The sequence below is a fragment of the Lates calcarifer genome, linkage group LG14 (assembly GCF_001640805.2).
Source record: "Lates calcarifer isolate ASB-BC8 linkage group LG14, TLL_Latcal_v3, whole genome shotgun sequence".
In the NCBI taxonomy this organism is placed as follows: Eukaryota; Metazoa; Chordata; class Actinopteri; family Centropomidae; genus Lates; species Lates calcarifer.
Window position 1 is genome coordinate 9,834,099 of NC_066846.1, and position 22,965 is coordinate 9,857,063.

Sequence of the window (22,965 nt, forward strand, 5' to 3'; positions counted from 1 at the left end):
ACATAGTCAGTGCACTCAATATATAGTATGGCTACACAATACAAACGCAACTTGACCTTGAAATACCCGCAAATACCACAAATATATGATCATGAACAGAGCATTTTGCAGTGTAAATAAAAAGCCATTCAGTTAATACAAAGGAGGAATGAATGTTTATTGAGTTTTTACAATGTAGTCTTCTGTAAAATGCTACTGGTTTTACAGTTAGTGTTAAGAGGTCAGTGAATAAAGAAATATAAATTACAATTAAAGTAATAAAGGGATTAGTTTGATGTGGAATGTACCATTGTCGCACTATAACTGACTGGTCGACAGGTAACAGATAAGTGCCTCTACATGTAAGGGCAAAAAACACAAAACTAAAATAATAATAATAATAATAATAAAAAATTGAAAAGAGCTTTCCATCATTTAACACCAATACAAATGCATTTGCAAACTGTAGAAAATGTTCCACATTTCATTCTAACTTCCTCTTTCTTGTGGCTGCAGATACTTTGAAGTGAGGAGAGTTTCAGTGAGACTGCACTGTCAGTAGTGTTAAGATTGTATTTGTGTGTGCAGAAACTGTCCTGTGTCCACTGGGCAACTTCCATTTTGTCTGACAGCTTTTACTAAAAAGTGTAAAGTTTACTGCCCTTCTAAATACTCAGCAAAGATCCTGGTTCTTTAGGGGGCATGTGATACCGCAGCCACACGTCAAAATAAGGTAAAGAGACAAGCATTTCTGTGTGTTATATCTTAATGATAATGTGGACAAATATTTCACCTCGTGATGTCACAGAAACTCTGACAACATGAGGTACAAAATCACAAGTGTTACCTTTTCATTGACTGCAAAGACTACACAGAATTACGTTACACATAAATATTTAGCTATACTTTGTCAGCTACCATTCACCCAGTTCTCTCCGTCAGGGTCTTGATTTATTCCTACCGTTAACCTTATTCAAGGCGTCCTATAATGAAGTAGTGAAACAAAGCACAAGTTACACAATGAGTTAACAAGTGGGGGTCTGATGTGACATCACAGTTTAGCAGCTTTAACTACCTGATTAAATAGCCCTAATGCTTACATTTGTCTGTGCGTCAGAGGAAAAAAAACATATTAGAGGTACTTAATCGCTTTGCTATAGAAAGTCAGCCTTCATTTGCTTTAATATAATGCTGTTTGTTCTTATTTTGTGCATTAATTTGAGGCAATGGTTCCACTGTAATTCCCTCAAAGCCCTTCAAAATTAAAACATGGATTTTGCAAAGCTCACAGCTGCACAATATGCACCACCAGATAGCTGCTACAATATTCCTTCATATATAAAACCAAACATTATCTCACTGTTAAATTTCACTCTATGCAGATGATGCCCTGTTCTCAACCACAATCTGGAAAACAACTGCAGAAACAAACTGTGGTCTTGTTTTCTTTGCAATAGTTGACCTGGTTGTAAGCCACTGTGATTCACAGTTAGTTGCTACACTACACTACATTCTCCCACTCACACAGCTTAAGGTACAGTTGATTCTAGTAAGGCTATGGTCTATGGGTTTAGTAAGAATGCCCCTCTGAATGTAGTGGATCTCCTGCCTCCTCATACGTCCCCATCTTCAATCCGGGCCAGCTGCCTCTCCAGCAACTCGATTCGCTGACTCTGAGCGAGCACGACGGCGCGTAAAGCCTTCATCTCTGCCAACAGCTCGTTCAAAATGTCATCCTTGCAGGAGAGACGGAACAAGTCAAAAAAACAACTCAGAGCATGAAACACATTAGTAAGGTCAGTATGTCTCATTCTACCCACTCACCTCTCTCTTCGGCCTCTCAGTATTCCCATCTGTCTCTCTTGTGGCTACTCGTGGCTGTGGCGCTTCCTCTTCCGTCTCCTTGGCAGCAGAGGTAGGTGTAGGTGTAGGAGTGGAAGCCGGGGCGGCCCCGGTCCCAGAATCCTGTGAGACAAGCTTGGGCTTGCTCCTCAGGGTGTCTCTGTGCTTGGATGGAGGAGCCGTGTACCCACCGCTTAGGGAGACCAAGAGCGGCGGTGCATCCTGCCCGGCGATCCATTCGTCAGCCAGGAGAGCCGGCTCCAAGCTGGCTGTGTCCGGGTAAAGGTCTCCCTGGAACAGATCTGACTGTGGAGGCAAGATGTAGACACGGTGAAGTGTTTTTAATGCTCACTTACAATTTTATTTTTGAAAAGTAAGTCATACAAATGAGTTCTTTTTAAAATTGCTAAAGGTCTTACCTTCCGTGGTACAGTCATAGAGATGGGCTCCACTTTCCTTTCATGCAGTTTGTAGAACCTACAAAAGAGCAAGAAATTACAAGCCTTGTTTACAAAAAAAAAAAACCACACACAAAACCAACAATGTGTTAGTCTGTTTTTAAAGACTCTCTGAGTGTCTGTTGCCCAAACAGGAACAAATAGTGCATATGTTTTTTTATGTTTCTATTTTTAGATGTGATTAGAACACGATTGGTCCACTCATGAATATGTAGGGCAGCAGAAAGGTGCATGTTAGATTGATTAAAAATAAACTGCAGTGCCCATGTTCATGATACTGAATGACATGTCACTAAGAACAACACTATGGCTCAATAATGTGTTTTTACTTGTCTATGGACAACAATGGAGCTCTCTGGCACAGATGAATGAGATATATCAGGATTTGGCAACACAGGTGTTTGTCTTTTCATTGAATTTGTTGATAAGAAGAGTTACTTACCTGGCAATTTCACACTTGTTGACATCCACGCCTCTTTTACTAATAAAGCCGGCCCCTCTCTGAGGCTCCTTGCTGCTGTATAAATTGAGGAAGTGAACATAGGGGGATTCATCTGTCACCTCAAAATACCGGATGGTACAGTCCCCCTGAAAACCAGAAGATGAACAAAATGGAGATGAGTGCATCAAAATGTAAATGGAAAATAAAACAAAACATTACCAGCTGAGTGTTTGTCATACAATCCAGGGCTCATACCTTCCCACACTAGGTAAACCATGTTTGTGTCAGGGTCATAAAAGGGTAGAAGAACTCCGTTACTTGTATCCATTTCTTGTACAGCCATAGGCTCAGACAGATCTTTCTGGAAGACAACAATACCCATTTATTTGATATTTCAATTGCTTACAAATGTACATCCACCCCGACCTCTGCTTTCAGCCTTGCTAAATATCAGGAATACTATTTCCTGCACTGGGACTGGCCATTTGCACTGACTCTAAGTTGCGTGCAGCAGAATTTTCCAATATGGATGTAATATCTGGGGATACCTGTAACACAGGAGACTTACCGTATCCCACAATGCCAGCTGTCTCTCGCTCATACGGCTGAAGCCTGTGGTCAGGATCTTCCCATCTGAGAGGAACACTGCTCTCATAGGCCTGGTACCATCATGGACCTTCTCTTTCACCTAGGAGAACAATTAGAGTCAAAAGATAATGCAGCACCATTACTTCACTGTCAGCAGCTTGTATAACCTCTTCTGTAAACATCTGCATGCTCTGCAAATATTCAATCACCTTGAGCACGGTGCCTCTTCGTGGGTCGATGACACGCAGGGCCTTGATCTTTGCAGACAGGTGCAGACAGCACTGCCATCCTTGTTCCAGCTGACACTGTAGATCAGGTCTGGATGGGCATCACTCAGCTGGTACACGAGCTCCCCTGTCCCCACGTTCCACACACATATGACATTATCACAGCCTGAGGAGAGAAAGAGAGAGAGAGGCAACATGCAATGTAGTGATGCTAGTTCATAATAGAGGAAAAATGCTCACCATTAAAGTTCAAGTTTGTTTTAATTGCATCATATTGCACCAATTCAGCAGCAGTTCAAGGCGCTTTATAGGATTTTAAGTTTTAAGTTCAGGAAGCAGGCTATTCAATCCTTTAAGTCCATGAATTCTGAGTGAAAGAACATAAAGGAGATTGGCGCCTTGTGACCTGACTGATCTGCTGGGTTTATAAAGTGCTATTTTTATAGACAAGACACAAGACATCTGAAGCCTGAGTGGAGATATATTTACCTTACTGTAAAGATAACTCCTTTGGGCTGATTAATATATTGACCATTAAGCTCTCTATTTTATAGCTGTGACTGCACTGTTGTGTTTTGGCTCTTAGATCTGTTTTTCACTCTCTCAGTATGTGAATGAATAGACTGTATGTGTGTGCCTGTATGCAAATATGGGGCATGATGGCACCTGGTTCACTGGCTAACCATATCTGCAGGCTCCTCCTTGATGCCAACAGACGATATAAAGAGCCAAAATAGAGCAATGTTCCAGAGTGGCAGAACTAATTTCCAAAACTGCCATATCTGTTATTTACCATTCTGTGATTTTTAATGTGTTCAGTGTGTAATGCTGATGCATTACCTTTAAGAGTTTGTAGGTGTGGGTTGAAAACACAGTTTTCTCATTCAGCTTCTTATAAAATCCTAAGACATTACACTATTTTCTGACAACATCTGAACAGTTTGGTGGTTTGAAGCAGGTAGAGCTCAGTCGTAATAAGGTGATATCATGTAACTCTGTGCACCAGTAAGGATTAAGCAACATTTGAAATACAAATCTGACAACAGTTGGTGGTTTATTTGCTTATGTTAACCAGGCCACTGTCAGTCCAATTTAACCAAGCCACACCACACCCACACAGCCCTGCAGGAGATAAGCTAATTTCTGACTGTTTTAGTTGTTGTTGATAAACATGTATTTTTCCAAACTTTAACTTTGGTTGTTATTTTTTTGTCATAAATTTTAATGCCACAGAGAGAATACTTGAGATTTGAACCAGGTTTTTAGGGCTTGATATTGTTTTCCTCTGTTTATTTGAGTGAAGGTGTTTTAAGACTAAGCAGCAGCTGTATGGAAAAGTCAGACCAGCCTGTTAGTGAGTTTTTTTTCCTTAATTTTATGAAAAATTACTACTTGGTTTTCCAGATTTGTCTATTGTGTTGGTTTTGTAAATGGTAAAAACATCACTGTGGTTCGGCAATATATCTCTGTGGCCTCTCGATTAACAGAAGTAAGGCACCTACTTGTAAGTTAATTGGAAAGTGATGCAATATAAATCATATGCACTCTCATGAGCATGCAATAACAGAGCACAACAGTTCACAAAGCCATTCGTTAACATAAATTTTACATAAAAGGCTACCTCAAATTGCTTGCTAATGTGCTAGGATACACATGTTGACATAGCATATTTGCCAAATGAAACAAAATCCAGTGCCGTTGCAGTGAAGTGTAATCATTTTTCAGGTTAATCACATTCTCCTTTAAACTTGCACTGCATGGTATGAATTGCTGAAATCCAATTCCTTGCTTGTATAATGCAGTAGTATTTGAACTGGCTGTCACTGAACACCAGCACAGTAAGATTAGAGCGGTTCTTCAACTCTCACTATTTACAAACAGGTAGCTATATGTCATTTTTCTGGCCTGCCCTTTTAGATCATTGTTTTTTTTAATGTAAATGTATTTAAAATAACAAGTAAACCACATGGACATACAGCTTAATTTGTAAACCATGCCCTCTACAGTGCACACGCAAAAAAGTAATGTCTAGCATCAAGCAATCTCAGTCACAACAATTTTTTGCAACCAATATGGGGTACCACAAAGCCCTAAATGACGCTACCTGCAGTTAGTAGGATGTTGAAGGCAGTTGGGTGCCAAGCAAGGATGCCCACTCTTTTACTGTGGCCCTCCAGGGTCACAATGGCCTCAGTCATTGGACTTGTCAGGCCCCCATCTGGGATCTGCCACACCTACAAAACAACAGACATTTGTTTAGGTAAAGCAGCACACACTAATTTAGAATATCTTCAATTTTCATGCCATAAAATTAGCTGACAGAATGTATTCTTAGTCAAAGGGAACGGTTTGACATTTTGTGAAACACAGTTATTCGCATTTTTGCTGAGCTTTAGATGAGATGATTGATACCACTGCCTGTACAATAAATATGAAGCTACAGCCAGGAGATGGTTAGCTTAACCTAGCATAAAGACTGGAGGCACTGGGAAGTAACTACCCTTCATGTAACCTCTCGTAAAACCACAAATTGTTATTTTTACACTTTGGTTATTGTGCAAAATAAAAAAAAAAACACGATATAAAACATTAAATAGTGAGTTTTAGAGGCGTATGTAGGTGAAATTTGTTACCTTTGGACAGAGTCAAGCTAGCTGTTTCTGCTCTTTGTTCAACGCTACACTAAACTAAGCTAGTTTCTTTGCTGTAGCTTCGTATTTACTATACAGTTTTATCAAGCTTTAAACAAGAACGAAATAACATTTCCCAAAATGTCAAACTATTCTCTGAATTTACTGAATGTGAAAGTAACGGAGCACTTCGCCTCTCTAATCTGTTCTTTTTTTTTATCTTATTAGCCAGAGTGAAAAAAGAGCCTATGAGACGGCATTTACAACACATGACCGCTCTTCAGTGACCTCACTTCATCCTTTAAGTGAGAAGGAACTTGCTGTAGCTGTTAGTGACTTATGCTGTACAGCTGTGGTCAGGGCAACCTGTGGTATATGTGACAGCAGATAACACCAGTGGTGATAAACGTCCCACAAACCACCAGCATGCTCATTGAAAAGCCTCGCGATTGTTGAGCTACCTTCACTGTGCAGTCCTCTGAGGCACTTGCAATGATATTGTCGTCATGAGGAGACCACTGGATGTCCAGCACAGGTGCAGCGTGGCCACAAACTGTCGGACAGGACTGATCGATTCTGCCGCTCTGTGAGGGAAACGTGGGGAAAAGTTAGAGCTGTGCTGGAGAATTTTTAACCTAATACAGAAGTGTAAACTTCGTCTGCTATTTGTTTTGCAACTATAAAAGTGCTGCATATGCATTAGCTGTATATGGAACTACAAAATGCTTTTAGTAGCAGAATGGAAGATAAGAAATGAAACAGATGCTTTTAAAAATATTGATCTGGTGTTTATCTGATGCTGACTGTGATGCAGAGACAGTAAGACCTTGCTTATCGGAACAACGAGGAAGGCTCCCCCTCCGCCCGCTTCAATGATAACGGCGATGAACTTGGGGTTGACCGCGCAGAGGGGGCTGTCCCACGTCACACGGGACACCCTGACGTCGTCGATGCAGTGCTCGGCCTTCCACGCCTGAGCGAAAACATGGCGGAATTTGCTCTGCCTGACCACTCCTCGCCGGAAAGACATATCTGTGGACGAGAAAAACACATGTTCTTTTAAGGTAGACAGAAGCATTTAGAATATTCTAACACTTGTAGTAACCATAGTTTTGATGTACTTTTGAGTCTGTGTGAGTCGGACCAAATGCTTGGCATAACCCAACTATGCATGCTTTGTTAAAATGATGGCTTTAGTCATTTAAAACCTATCATAAAATGACACATATGAACAATGTCGTTCATAATCATTCAGTTATAATCATCATGCATCCTATTCTCCTGCAGTTTATTCAGTGAATCCTCAACATCTCTAAACTGTCATTGAGAGAGAAAAGTGTGTGTGTGTCGGGGTGTGTGTGTGTCAAAACAGCAGGCAAATTCTTTCGTACTGGGAGTCTGTCCTGAAAAGTACAGTCAGGCTCCAGTGGACAAAAGGGCATGATCCGCCTGAAACCAAAACATGCTGTGGCAGTGAGGGGGTTGGGCGCTCGGGAGCTGCTGAGGCAGAGGGGAGCCAGTAACTCTATATGCCATCTACCTAATGCATCACAGTTGTCAAAGCAAATTGCATGTTAGCAGGTATCCAGGCTGTAGCAGGCTATAGTTGAGCTTTGTGGGGATAAAACTGCTCCACAGCCATGCTTTGTGTTGTGTAAAGTAGAGCCCAAGACTGTAACACATCCATAGGTATGTAGGTCTGTGATGCTACATTGTGTGCTCCGATTGTATAGTTATGTTTTGAACACCCTGTTTTATTGTTACAAGATAGCTGCACAGCATTCTTACACCATTTAAATGAGAGCTCTTATTATCATCTGCACACAATAGGCCCACGAAGAAAATGTGGTTTTGCAAAGAGTAACTACCAGTTAGACAGGAGCAACAAAGGACGTGTATTAACGCGTTGTTAATATCTCAATAAGACGTTGCAGTAAAACGGCAGGGTTATTATTATGGAGTACAACAGCATACCTGGCTTTCGAGCGACGTTCTTAATTGGAAAAAGGATCACCAAAGACTCGGGCGTGACAGGAGGAGGCCAATAAAATAATCCGCCGCCGGCAGCAGTAACTTAATCCTCTCCTGTGTCCAGGCAGGCGTTCACGTCGATTGCGCAGACCTATAACGAATCCGTCGGAAATAAAAGAGCCATCCGAATTATTATCACCGCCTTTTCGGCTCTTCCCCCTCGTTGCTTTGTCAGTAATTACGCATGTGTGCCGTAGTAAAAAAGCCTGACCTGATGGAGCATGTCCCGTGCTACGTTAAATTAGTGCACGGCGACGCTGAATGGGGCCCGACTCGAGGAGACGATGGTATGGGAAGAGATGCAGACGGTACGCGTTCGTCCAGGTCTCCCTTTACAAACGACTGTTTTGGAGAGATGTGGATTGAGCAGAATCCCAGACACTTCCGCTCCTGGCAGGATATATCAGAGACACGCAGGAGTCAAGAGGGTTATCATCCAGATCCCGGTCTGCTAGACCGGATATGGACGCGCCTCCAAAAAAAAAAAAAAAAAAAAAAAAAAAAAAAAAACTTCCCAAGAATGAAACAGGTTTAATGTACAAAGTGAATGAACAGTTATGAATTTGTCAGTGTGCGGCTTCGCCATAGTGCGCATGCGTGAAACAAGATCAGTTTGTAAGCTATATTTTTTGAAAACGTGTCGCCTTTTGCAGCGGTGCAAATGAAACAAAGTAGCCCGTACTGACTACAATTGTTCAACAGCTTTAGTTACCAGTTACTTGATAGATTAAGATTTATGCATAAAAAACACGGCAAACTTTTAAAATATGATGCTTTATTAAATTAAACTACCCAACAATAAATACAAGAACAACTGAAACGATTAGTTGATTAATCGATTAGTTACTTTTCAGATTTTTTTTTTTTTTTTTACAAATAAGAAAAAATAAAGTGATTAATCAAGAATAATCAGCAATTTGCTGATTAATATATATAAAATATATATAAAATTAATCAGCAAGTTGCTGATTAATATATAATGAAATAGTAATCATATGTGGCTGTTAACTAACTCCACCTCAACCAACAACAATCCTGCTCTCACATTTATGCATCACTAATAATCTAATGATATGCTATATTAATGTATAAAGGGCCTATTTCTGCTTTAGATAAATTATTATTTTTTACTTTTATCCTAGGCAACTTTTTCAATGCAGGACCTTTACTTGTAATGAAGTATTTTTTATTTATTTTATTTTATTTTATTTTTTACAGTATAGTAATAGTACTTTCATCTAAGTAAAGGATCTTTATTGCAAAGTAAGTTTACGAGGAATTTTTCTTGGTATATTGCTACCAAAACAGTGACAAAACTTAAATAAGTAAAGTAAATTTTATTTAGTAGAGCATGTTTGACTCAGGCTTCCACTAATTCCAAAGGGGGATGAGGGTAATAAGCACTTAATCAAAGGAGCATGGCACTAGTCAATAAGGGTGAGAGGAAGGATACACCCTGGACAAATAGAGACAAATAACCATTTACATCTTCACTCACACCTAAGGGCAATTTAGTTAACCTAGCCTGCACGTCTTTGGACTGCGTCTATACTGGGGTTCGAACCCTAAAGCTACCTGCTTGCTGCCCCCAAAAAGAAAAATACTGATAATAATTTCAAATAAATAAATAAAGAGGATCACCATCTTGTGTATAGTAATAACATATTCAATTTTAAAGTGATATATTTTGTCATTATTCTTGTATTGCAACGAAAAGTAGAGTAAAAAGTCCTGGATGTGTTGAACTCGTTGTGGTCCTCTGGCGCCACTCAGTGGTTAAAATGGGACATGGCAGGATCATTAAGTACACCACACGAAGCTTTTCTGTAAAGTCAAGAGTGCTGTTCGTATGGTGCAATTAAATGTGCACAAATATAAATCATTTGATAATATTCAGACAATATTGTTTGTTCAGAGTACTTTAAATACTTTCCTGTGCTTCTAGTGCAACAGGTGGCTCCGTGGCGCAATGGATAGCGCATTGGACTTCTAGGCTTAGATGAAGTGATTCAAAGGTTGTGGGTTCGAGTCCCACCGGAGTCGCACTTTTTGTATTTGCTTTTTTTTTTTTGAACGAGTGTGACAACAACGGGATTTCAGCTGGGAAACTTGGTTTTCATCAATTCTAACCAACAATTTTTTAATTATATTCATGTGCGCATGAGTGATGAATGATGCAACATAATGAAGCTAACATTGGCTAAACTAGCCGGATAGTAGTGAAGAATAAAGTAAGTATGTCAAAGTAAGCAATGTAAAAGCAAAGTGGGTTTCCTATATTCTTCAAATAAAACATTTTCTTAAGACAAACATAATGGACCGTCTCAGCGTAACAGTGATATCACTGCTTTCCAAATAATCTACTATAAAAGAACACGTAAACGTATATATATATATATATATATATATGTTCTTTTGTGTGTGTGTGTGTGTGTGTGTGTGTGTAATACAGAATATATATTTGGTGTTTTATGTGGTAATGTACTATTACTTTGAAGGCATAAACACCGGCCAAGCGTTGACCTTAGTTAACGTGACGCCACTAGGAAAACAATGTTAGCTAGCTGTGTGTTTCTAGACGGGACCCAAGTGGTGTTGCACCGGGTGTAACCAACGAACTAACGATAGGCTAGTTAGATGTAGCTAGCTAGCTTTAGATTCTTGTCGGCGTACGCAGCTGTAGAATGAACATTATACACACGATTATTGAGGGAAACAAATGAAACTCGTTGGCATCACTTTATTTTACGGTCGCACTACTGTTGTCGTCGACATCTACAGTTTATTTGTTTTCATCATTAGCTGTCCCGTCTCGATCAGTTAGCTAGTTAGCCTCTTCAGCTAGGGACAGTAGCGTATGGGTGTCAAACTTAGCCGTGACTTCACCGGGTGTCTGGTTGCTTGATCTCACATTTCGGACACGTCAAGGTAAACATTCAGCCATCGGCGAGTTTGAAAGCTAGCTTGTGAGCTAATGGTTGTTTAGCGGCATATGTTGCTTGCACCGCACTGCAAATATGCACACGTCAGCGGGTAAACTTCGAGCAAACATGTCAGCTGATGATTCTTCACTTTAGCTCATGTTCTCGCAATAATGAGCTATATAAGCTATTATTACCGTGACTCCCACTTAGCCTTACTGCAGCTAACCATGGCTAGTTTCTGTTGTCAAGCTCGTTATGAGCATAATCAAATTTATGCAATTAACACCCGTTTTTCTTGGTTGAATTGACTAGACAACTGTCACAGTTCCCCAAGCAGACCATTAGAATGACACTTTATAAGATATCAATATCCGTGTAAATTGATCATATTTATTATATGAGCAAGTAATAATTAATAGTAATTACTCTGAGATGATATAATGATAAGTCAGGTTCTCTTTTATGAACATCCGCTTTAGGTTTAAACACTGGGTTTGACGGAAAAATGGGTCAGAAGTCAATCTGTATTGATTCTATAGTTAAACTTTCACCTGTCATACCACACTGAAAGATCAAAGCAAGCCACATACAATGCGTCATATTAATGTTGTCAAACACGTTGAGATGGTTTAGTATAAGAATAGGTATGTGACTCATGCATATTTTCATTGTCGTTATCAGTTGATCCGCCAAGCATTTTCTTGGTTGTCTGAGTCACAAAATGTCAGAAAATAGGGCAAAATGCTTATTGCAAAACCTGTTGCACAAAGCCCAAGTTGACGTATTAAAATGTTTTTCTTGTCCAACCAACAGTCTAAAATCCAACAATATTAAGTTTGATATCATTGAAGATTAAGAAAATCAGTCATTTTTTCTCCATTTGAGAAGTTGAAACCAGTGAATTTGTGACATTTCAGCATATAAATTGACGTTATAGCTCTATCATCAAAATAGTTTACTATTAATTTAATTTTATTGTCCAGCTATCGATTAGTAAAAAAGCCATTTAGCTCTATATGAAAGCCTAAGCCTTTTCAAAAGTGCTATCATTTCTAACTTTGATTTTCCCTGTAAGGTTCCTCAAATCCGTATCTTGATTTTGGGGGCTGTGATGTCGGAGCCCAAGACCCCCACTCCAACCCCGGCTGGTGATACATACAAAGGATGGGTGTTCAAGTGGACAAATTACATCAAGGGTTATCAGCGGAGGTGGTTTGTCCTGAGCAATGGGCTGTTGTCATACTACAGGTGAGCTTTCCTGCAGAACACTGATAACAAAAGGGAGGTATATAGCCTTGACAATGTCATTAGAGAAATCCCTCAGCATTGATCTTCAGTAACTACTGTTTAACTACACTCAACAAGCTGCTGATCACATGTGAAGCAAATGAATAATGCATGTCTTTTCTTTTAAAGTAAATGTCTTTAGAACTGGGTGTTATAGCTCTTATATAAATAGGCAAATAGCTTCCATTGTAGCTACAGTTTTTTCTTTTTTTTTCTTTTTTTTTTTTACATTTTCACCAAAAACTCAAATTTCTCTGGTCATCAGGACCCAGGCAGAGATGGGCCACACATGTCGGGGCACAATCAACTTGGCCACAGCAACTATCACTGTGGATGACGCCTGCAACTTTGTCATCTCAAATGGCGGGGCACAGACGTACCACCTGAAGGCCAGCTGTGAGGTGGAACGTCAGCGCTGGATCACTGCTCTTGAGCTGGCCAAAGCAAAGGCAGCACGCATGCAGGCTGAGTCAGGTAAAAACACACAAACACATGGGGAGGATGTGAAGAGCGGGCAGAGGGGAAAAAAAAATATTTGTGGTTCTTGCCCCGTGAATCTTTTATAATGCAGAGCTGTAAGGGTAGCAGGTGTTTTTTAAAAGTCTTTTAAGCTGATTTCCTTTCCCACTACTCTTGTTTTCACAGATGACTCCGGGGACGACTTCTCGCCATCATCTGCCCCGGTGGTGCCCGGACAAGGCGGCGGGTCGCAGAATTCTGAAGTCCAGTCTGCCCTCAGAACACTAGGCAGCAAAGTGGAGGATCTCAGCACATGCAACGACCTGATCTCAAAGCATGGCTCTGCCCTCCAGAGGTCAGGCTTTAACAGTCTATTGCTCTGCTCTCGCTTTAGTCCTCAAGCCCAAAAGGATGAACACGTTTCACACGCCTCCTCTGTCTTTAAATAGACACAAAGATGCCAAAACACACAAATATGAAGCACGCACGCATGCACGCACGCACTGACATTTTTGCTAAAACAGAATGACTCACATTGAAAACAAGTTCTAAGGTCCAGAGTGTCATATCTAGATCCTGATGCTTTGATGTTCATATGTTCAGTTTAGGTGTGGCGTTGCACCTATTGCAACAGAAGTATGCAGATGAACAGATGAACAGACAATACAGCATGAGTTGTAATAATAAACACACTGAATCAGAGGCTCATAGTCTTTCATTATGTAGACGATTTGTATCATGTACATTACATTCATTTGTAATGTCTCTATTGTTGTTTTGTGTACACTGAGCTATGTCTCCTGCTGTAATATTCTTTTACTCATCTTTTTGTTCACCTAACGATTTATTCTTTTGTAAAGCACCTTGTAATTGAGGTTTTTATTGCCACTATACAAATAAAGTGTGACACACTTACTTTTACTTTACTCCTACGCTCTAAATAGATGATATATTGTCCCAACTGTTAATCCACGTTGTACATTTTAATGTTCATTTCAGATCTTTATCAGAACTGGACAGTTTGCGTCTGACTGGAGAGGCTGGGGATAAGATTCGTCAGGTCACAGAGAGGGCCACACTGTTCCGTATCACCTCTAATGCCATGATTAATGTAAGTGTTGTATCATGTAAGCATGTTTATACTTGTTTTTTTGATGTTTAAAGTATCAGTGCGAGTGGGCGTACTGGCTGGTTTAAATTAATCTGGTTATTTCCTCTAGGCTGACCTTGTTTGAGCTCAAAGAATCCGTGCAGTCCAAATTAACTGGTCACAAAAATTGAATTTTGAGTTCCAGCGCTTCTCTGGTTGACCACGTTTGGTGTTTTGCCCCTCAGGCGTGCCGAGACTTCCTCACTCTGGCTCAGGCTCACAGTAAGCGCTGGCAGAAGGCCCTGCAGGCGGAGCGGGAGCAGAGGGTGAGGCTGGAGGAGACGTTAGAGCAACTGGCCAAGCAGCACAATCATCTGGAGCGAGCGTTCAGAGGAGCCGCACAGGCTAACGCTACAGCAGACAATAAAAGTAAGACGTGACACTGACCACTTCCTGGAATAAAATTCACAACTCATTTTTTCCTGAATGTCCCTCTTCTTCTCACATCACATTTTTATTTTACTTTTTAATGAACAAATCTCTATTAAACCATTATTAGTTGCTTCAAGTGTTACTGTTGCCTACAAAAACGGTTTTGGACATTTTCTTGTCACCTGTTTAGAGTTTTTAGAGTCATATAAAGGTAAAGTTGTCTGATAAATCAAAAGAAAAAAATATTAACGAAAAGTCTGAAAATTAAAGTAAATATTATTCACTATGATGTCACTTGAAAATACCAAAGATCGTATCAGTTCTAAAGAGTTGTGCGCGTGCTGTGATAAACTAAATACCAAATGTTTTATTTAATTAAGGAAATAATTACATAATTACATTCAATTGTGAGTTGCAATGCACTGAAACCGTTGGCAGTAATAGGGCTCTCTTTGTTGAGGAGAAAATTCTTTCATGACACATTAAATAATGGCTGGTAAATAAGTTGACATTTGTTTCCTGTTGAGGTGCTGCTGGACCTGGGAAAGGTGAAGCCAGCGATGAGGACGATGACAATGAATTCTTTGATGCCATGGAAGAGGCGCCTGAGTTTATCACTGTGCCAGCTGACCCGCAGTTTCACAAGTCAGTATATCCTCGTTTGATACACATGTAGTTACACATGAAGAAATTTTATACTGTGTGAATTTCCCCGAGCTTTCCTGGTTTGTTTATTTTAGCCAGTTCCTTGTACAACATGCAGCCACAAGGTGTATTAAAGTCACACTGTTTGATTTCTTCAAACTCGTGTCCCGTATCATTTCCTTGTGTCTTACACTGGCTGTTTATTTAGGCAGAAACCTTTCAGACACTGACAGAAACTCTTTGTTTTAATCTCTCACAGACGGTCAAGCAGTAACATCAGCGGTTTCAACAGTGAAATGTGCCCTGATGACCAGTCGGTACGTCTCAAAGGATTGGTTCACCCCATTAACCCCCATTATTTCGTCATTTCTGATAATACAATACAGTGTTTTATTATAAAGCTGAAGCCTGGTGGTAAGATTTTGTAACACTAATGGTGCATTTCTCAATATCAAACTAAATGTGTGTATAAAGCTTTGTCATTCTCAGAGGCTTTTATGCTGGTTACTGACAGAGCTTTCTGTTTTTAGCTTAATGAGGAGCCTCTTGTGATGAACCAGGAGTCCCCGTCTCAGGAGCTGGTGCCCTTGAAGAAGAGGCGGACACGCATCCCAGACAAACCCAATTATTCGCTCAACCTGTGGAGTATTATGAAGAACTGCATTGGCAAAGAGCTGTCCAAGATCCCGATGCCTGTGAGTATTTGTGCAGAAGTTACTCAATATCCAGTCTGAGTCACAGAGTGTATGTTTGCTGGCATGGCCATTAAAGGCGGCAGGAAGTTTCACCTCGTCTTCTGCCACTTCTTGCGCTTTGTTTGTGTGCTTTCAGGGTAAAACGCATTCATTCAAGCAAGGTAAACACAGTGTGATAAGGTTACATTAGTACGTCATAGACTCTTGGCACCAGTGTGCATGCATCATGGACATCAAGAGTCATGTCTGCAACACTGGCTCTTCTGCATTTTTAAGAGCCATCTATGGTTAAAATAACTCTATTGTTAGATTTACAAAGGAATCAGTCATCAAGTTTCATTTGCGTATTTAGAAAACCTCAGTCATTCTGCAGGTATACTGTATTTCTGCGATCTCTATTTTAGGCTTATTTATTTAGCAGTGATTTGCTCCTTTCCAGAGTAATCTGATCTTGCATGCACATAACTCAAACAGCTGTGAACAGCTGTCTCAGTTGCTGTTTTTGTGGCTGATAAATAGCAGAAATGCCAAACTGGGTTTGGAGTAATTTTGAAACTATCACTATTACACTGTATTTTACACTGTAAAATGTCTTGAGCAGCAACAATAGAAATCTAAGTTCCATATCCTAATTATTTGTGTATATTATTTATAAATGATGTTAAGAATTACTATTGGCTATACTGACATAATGTTATCTGATCTGTTTCAAACTTCAAATATATTGATAGCACCTCAAAAATCCTGGGCTAGGCTATAATATTAAATTCACTCACTCTCTTTAAAAAAATATATATGATATGTCCTGAGGTTCTCATGTCATCCTGTAAGCTGATTCAAATGTTGAGTATCACGTTATTAACTGAAAGAAGAACTACGTAGAAACTCTTCCTAGTATTATACCTCAGCTGGTCTCTGTCTGCTACACTCAATTGCCTGTTAGTAGTCGGAGCAGTCTGGGCTTCTAGACCTGTTTACACAGGAAGTACTGTTAAATACTAAACTATAATTGTAATGTTTAATCATTTAAATGATTTTAAATGGCCCTTTTCTAAATATGTCCTTTTAATGTGATAAATAATATGAAGTAGCATCTTAATCTGTCCATTTTATTGTTAGTAGGAAGAAATAGAGTCGAGTCTTGACATGTTTTAACAATTCTTAATAAATTCCTGAAGCAGGTGACACATGGTCACTTGATAAAATATTGATTGCAAACACTAATTCACGCCCGGATGATTCTGCTCTCTGTAGGTGAACTTCAACGAGCCAATTTCGATGCTGCAGCGGCTGTCGGAGGACCTCGAGTACCACGAGCTGCTGGACAAGGCCGCCAAGTGCCAGAGCTCCCTGGAGCAGATGTGCTACGTGGCCGCCTTCTCCGTGTCCTCCTACTCGACCACCGTCTACCGCACGGGCAAGCCCTTCAACCCTCTGCTGGGAGAGACGTACGAGCTGGACCGGCGGAGAGAGAGCGGCTACCGCTCTCTCTGTGAGCAGGTGAATGAAGGAGAGAATGAAGGAAATGCAGAAGGATGGAGGTCTTCCAACAGGGAACTAAAACTAAACGAAGAGTGGGTGCCAGGAAGGGTGACTTGTGTAATCCTGCTGACTCAGCATTTTGAGAGCTTTTTGCTTCCTTTTTTGTTCTGAGAAGGATGTCACAGGGAGCATTCATGAAAGTTAACTGATATAACCAGGAACAGAAGTCAGTTTAAACATAATTAAGGGTTGAATGAGTGCTGGTGGTCATAATGTCACAATTCTTTACAATATTTATTAATCCTTCTGGAGACCACAGGTGGTAACAGTTTGGACACATAATACTAAAACTAATCTGAAAGCCCCAGTAGTGATATTTTTGATATAAAAGACAACATACTAAAAAGGAATATTTTATATAATTTATTTTTTGTTTGGGACATACTGTAGCATGGAAAATTGTCTTTTTATGTGGTCCATTTATTTACTAGGTGGGGAGATACTGGAAAGGACAGAAAACAGAGGCTTATGGTTGGAAAATTAGAATGGTAGAGAGGTTTGTGTTCCTGAAGAATAAGAAAATATATCCAGTGCAATAAATAATCCAATAAATTGTGCTTTCAGGCAGCAAATCCAGTGATCAGGCAGCTGTGGAGAAAGCTGTATTTAGAGTATAAGCTTTTATATATATATATATACGTAGACTAGTTCAATTCAGTCACAAAGGCTTTAAATGGGATTGTGCAAGTGGGTGAAACTATTAAATCCTATTGTAGATGAGTAGTATAACTGGATTTGAGATTTGCAGCGGGGATTTTCATGCAGCGCTGTGTCAAATCGGGGTTTTTTTTGCATACAATGTCAATGTAACATTAAATGTGAGTCATAATTATTAGGGAGTTCACAAACCTACAAAACAATAGCCGCACTACATTTTGATGCTTTAAGTTATGTTCTTTTTAAAATCAAATTATAGGCATCACAGAGTCTGTACCTCTTTCCCAGGTGAGTCACCACCCCCCTGCGGCAGCACATCACGTGATTTCGGATCGCGGCTGGACCCTAAGGCAGGAAATCACTGTTGCCAGCAAGTTCAGGGGCAAATATCTCTCTATTATGCCCCTAGGTAAGAGACAGCCTAGATCAAAACATAACAGGCATGCCTTGCAGTCTATTGGTGACGTAGATTTAAGGTGAGATATGAACATGCACAGCACACAAGCAGTCATTAGAGCTTTCAGGGATCAGTGAGCAAAGCTTAAAGAATGTATCAGTCACACCTTGGTTTAATAGAAGGTTATCAGAGACTACTGAGTGACAAACAATATTTTTTTGTCTGCATTTCCTCTTTCTGTGCAGGCACAATTCATGCCATCTTTGAGAAGGGCAACAATCACTACACATGGAAGAAAGTTACCACCACAGTGCACAACATCATTGTGGGAAAGCTGTGGATCTGATCAGGTGAGAGTTAAAGCGAGATCAGACTGACTGATCAGAATTAATGGCAGGATCCTTGGTTGAGTTGCAGCAATGTGCATTTTCAACAATGTCAATAATACTGAGAAGACTGAAATGGGAAATCACATCAACCTGGATGTTGCAACATGTGCATGTTGTCTGTGCCTCAGACTGATAAGCCACAGACAGTTGTTAGTGAACAGCAGTGGGTGGTATAGATAAGATGTTGTACCGCATATGTAGAAATCTATATTGCAGTTTACATATGGAGATGTTCTGAGGTAAATTTTCAGGAAATCCAACTGAAAAACAATTTACAGATAAAATACTAAACAAAAATATCAATTTTTTGATTAAATTAGTGAAGTTTAACCCACACAGATCAAGTTGTTCCCCCACACTAATGTAGAAATCTTGTTGATCCAGTATTACAGGGACCTGAATAGAAACATGTCACGGTCATGCAGCCAGAGTATGATCAGTCATATGATAGGAGGAGCAAAACATCTGACATTTTAACAGATTTACTGTAGATGTATTTCTTTCCTTGTCCTAAAGAGACATTGGTTTGCTCTGTGCAACACAGTAAAAACAAAACACAGACACAGTCCACTAAGACATGACATCTGGTAGTAGATCAACTTGAATACCATATTTTAATACACTTTGCATGTCCCTGAACTTTTGCATATTTGCATATGAGTGTGCATAAAATTTATCAGAATCCATTGTGAGCCACGCACAGTCCCATCAGCACTGACCTGCTAATGCCTCACGTTACATTATCATCATATTGCCTAACCCTAAAGTGAAATTAAAGCTTTTATTCAATTGAACGTGATATTATCCCCACCACAGTGATTTGCCTCAAACTCTTTCTTTTTCTTTCAGTCTGGAGAGATAGACGTAGTGAACCACACCACCGGAGACCGCTGCCATCTGAAGTTTGCTCCTTACAGCTACTTCTCCAGAGATGTGGCCAGGAAGGTGACAGATTTGATTCTGCTGTTTTTCTGTACAGTTTTTGGGAAAACAACAAGTTCAACAAGTTTTCAGTTTATATTCAATAAACCCTGTTCATTGTAATACACCAGAAACTCTCAGTTCTGGTGCCTCTTGTTTTCCCACACAGCTTTGTTTTGTTCCCATTGTTACTGTTGCTGTTTTTCTTGCTTTTATAGTGCCTCCACTTGTAAAGTCTCCAATTGTCTCCTTGAGTGTGTGTGTTTAATTTTTTTTATATACTTGTAGGGTAATGAAGATCTGAACTGAACTGTCAGTTTTAACCAAAATACAGTTGTATTTTACACTTAGAATATACTGAAAATGCTTCATGGTTCATGACACTGTACTCCTCTGTTAACACTGTCTGTCTCCCATCTCCAGGTGACAGGTGTGGTGATGGACAAAGACGGCAAAGCCCACTACGTGCTGTCGGGGACGTGGGATGAGAAGATGGAGTTCTCCAGAGTGATGCAGAGCAGCCGCGGCGGTGAGAACGGAACCGAGGGCAAACAGAAGACGGTTTACCAAACACTCAAAGCTAGAGAAGTCTGGAGGCGGAATCCGTTACCGTAAGTACTATAACTCCATGGAAAGGTGTGTCATGTACAGAAAAGATAACAATCACCTAAGTCATTCCTTGGCAGATCAGCCAAGTGCGCTAACATGTTTTCTGCATGTACAGTATGTTGTTTGTTACTGACAGCCAATGAATTGGTACTTACTGAACTGGTTTCACTTGTGTCAACATTTCTCGTCAAGCATGACTCACACATTCAATTATGAAGACGCATGATAATGTGATTTATTGATTTTTACTTCCTCACAAAAAACTAATCACAAAATATATTGGGCAGCTTAAATCACCTGAAGAAGACCATGGTTTTCACATTCAACATAAATAGTTTTTGATTTAAAACTCTGTCGCTGCACATCTCTGTTCATCCACAGTGAGGGAGCAGAAACCATGTACTACTTCACTGCCTTGGCGCTGACCCTAAACGAGCCTGAGGATGGTGTGGCGCCCACTGACAGCCGGCGTCGGCCTGATCAGCGCCTGATGGAGGACGGCCGCTGGGACGAGGCCAACGCCGAGAAGCAGCGGCTGGAGGAGAAGCAGCGCATCGCCCGGCGGGAAAGAGAGCGGGAGGCCGCCAGCCAACGCACCTCCAGCCAGTCAGAAGAAGGTGAATCAAGTGTGTCTTAATGCTTTACTTGTTCTGTATTCCTCTCTACCTTGCATGGGGAAAATCTTGGAATTAAGGGGTAAAAAAAAATCTCTGTGATCCCCTTTTCTCTTCCAAAAGCTGTCGATGAGGATTCTCTTACTGATCCCTCCTTAAAAAGCAAGTATTCCTCTTTTTGTCTTTTCCTGTCACCTCCTCATTCTTGAATTCCTACTCTAATCATCCATCTAGATTGTTTTCTTTCTTTCTTTCTTTCGTTTTTGGTAACACAGTTGCTCTCTCTTTTCAGGTGCACCTCATGACAACTACCAGGCACTTTGGTTTGAGCGCTGCGAGGACCGGATCACAGGAGAGCCGGTCCATATCTATAAGGGAGGCTACTGGGAAGCTAAGGAACGTGGCAGCTGGGACGGCTGCCCAGACATATTTTGACCTCGGTATTGACTGCAAAGTGCCCTGAAGAAACTGATCCATCATGGCCGCCTGGTGGACAGCTACCACAAAGGCCTGCTCGTCCCCTATTTGGACGGTCGCTTCCCTCCAGTGGCTCTCTGTTCTAAGAGATCTCCAGGACGGTCACTGCCGTCTGATCTAGAGGAAGCAAGGGTTTTCCCCTCTGTCCTCCCTCATCCCCATTTTGGTTCCTGTGTCCTTGAGTCTTAGCACCTACCCCCCTCCACCCCCCCCTTGTTGCTGTCACATCTGAGAGGACTGGAATGATTGTTTACCGTGCTGCTTTGACTCGGGTCTGAGGCTAAGCAAAAGAGGGAGGAAATGAAATGGGCAGTGCTTCCAAATCTGTAGTAGATCATTCTTTTAATCTCTCTCCTCAAGTCTGTTCAGTCTGTGAGATCAGGAACAGAAGAGGTTTTGTGCTGATAACACCCTGTGAGATAATGTATTGTTCATATTGTCATCCACAGCATTGTGTGCTTTGGTAATAACTCTAAAAAAAAGTGGGGTGGGGGGTGGGGCGGGGTAAGACCTGGTTAATATATAGATTTATATATACATATGATCAAAATGTTGACTGGTGGCCTTCAAGATGTTAGCGAGGATTTCTTGTTTATCTCTCTGATTTAGTGTCTTAATGTAATGAAGTGAAGGTTCCAGTGTGCTTGTGTGTATGACTGCGTATCTGCTCTTCCATCACTTTACACTGCAACTGTGCAGTAAAAAAAAAAAGAAGAAGAAATGATTGTCCAGAAAACTGGTTGACCCTCTACACTGTCACGTTTTCTAGCTAGAAGGGATTTTTTTTCTTTGCTGAGGCTTGGTGGAAATTATGATGGTGGAAATTATGACGTGGGTACAAGGCCTAAAACATTGTTTCTCTTTGCCTTAGAAATGAGCAACCTGCTCTCACTTGTATTTACATCACACGTTAGTGGATATGGTGTGGACATTTATCACTGGTTTCTTGTACAAATGTTAAAACTTTGAAGAAATAGTTGGGAAAAGACTACAAAGCTGCAAAATTGCAAACAAGTTTGTTCCAGTGCTGAGGAAATCTCACATTAGTGCAGTTTCATCCATTAACAGTTAATGTAATGACCTTTTTTCACAGCGTTGGAATAATGTTTAGCCATTTTGCAAATTAAGTGAATGGTAACTAAGTTACATTGCAGTAAAACATGTTTTTAAAAAGTGTGGGATACTTGGTGTGATTTTTTTTCTTTCTCTTTTTTTGACAGTAACAGATAAATGAGCAAAGAAAACAATGAAAGTAAATGCAGTGGTGAAAGTAAATGTCACACCTTCATTTATCTGCTGAAGAGTTCATACATATGCAAGTACATTCTGACACCAAAAATATGGAATATAATGTGTGTGTGCATTTCATAATTTTGTTTGTAAGTGTACTTAAAAATGAAGAATAAAGAAACAAAGAATTTAAAAGCATTGCAAATAACTATGATTTTATAAATGTATAGAAATTCATATTATAGTATTGACAACTGTAAAGTAGGTTTTTTTTCCTTGTATTTTTGGTTCCTCATATTATTGGGAGAGGACTGTCTTCATTTTCAGCAAAAAAGGGAGTTTCCATACTTGCCTGAGAGGGGAGACATGACATTGTTCAGTATTTTGTATTAACGAAGAA

The 22,965-nt window shown here is 40.2% G+C and overlaps 2 protein-coding genes and 1 non-coding gene across 3 annotated transcripts; 2 read left to right on the forward strand and 1 right to left on the reverse strand.

Annotated features, from left to right (window-relative positions):
• Window positions 1-132: 132 nt before the first annotated feature.
• coro1b (coronin, actin binding protein, 1B) lies at window positions 133-8,664 on the reverse strand. The gene is given in 13 exon segments (XM_051075563.1): window positions 133-1,715; window positions 1,804-2,127; window positions 2,241-2,298; window positions 2,722-2,867; window positions 2,977-2,985; window positions 2,987-3,082; window positions 3,290-3,409; window positions 3,519-3,575; window positions 3,578-3,702; window positions 5,641-5,770; window positions 6,628-6,750; window positions 6,993-7,198; window positions 8,141-8,664. Coding segments are annotated over 12 exon segments (1,515 nt in total). The 5' UTR covers window positions 7,197-7,198; window positions 8,141-8,664; the 3' UTR covers window positions 133-1,592.
• Window positions 8,665-10,152: 1,488 nt separating this feature from the next.
• trnar-ucu (transfer RNA arginine (anticodon UCU)) lies at window positions 10,153-10,240 on the forward strand. Its single transcript is given in 2 exon segments — window positions 10,153-10,189; window positions 10,205-10,240. It is a non-coding gene; the product is annotated as a tRNA-Arg (tRNA).
• Window positions 10,241-10,768: 528 nt separating this feature from the next.
• Window positions 10,769-22,760, forward strand: LOC108897061 (oxysterol-binding protein 1-like). The gene is given in 17 exon segments (XM_051075512.1): window positions 10,769-11,125; window positions 12,197-12,369; window positions 12,674-12,882; window positions 13,054-13,222; window positions 13,867-13,978; window positions 14,203-14,386; window positions 14,917-15,034; window positions 15,294-15,351; window positions 15,565-15,729; window positions 16,984-17,229; window positions 18,217-18,337; window positions 18,571-18,675; window positions 19,054-19,058; window positions 19,564-19,659; window positions 20,059-20,246; window positions 20,626-20,861; window positions 21,151-22,760. Coding segments are annotated over 16 exon segments (2,292 nt in total). The 5' UTR covers window positions 10,769-11,125; window positions 12,197-12,232; the 3' UTR covers window positions 21,294-22,760.
• The last annotated feature ends 205 nt before the right edge of the window (window positions 22,761-22,965 follow it).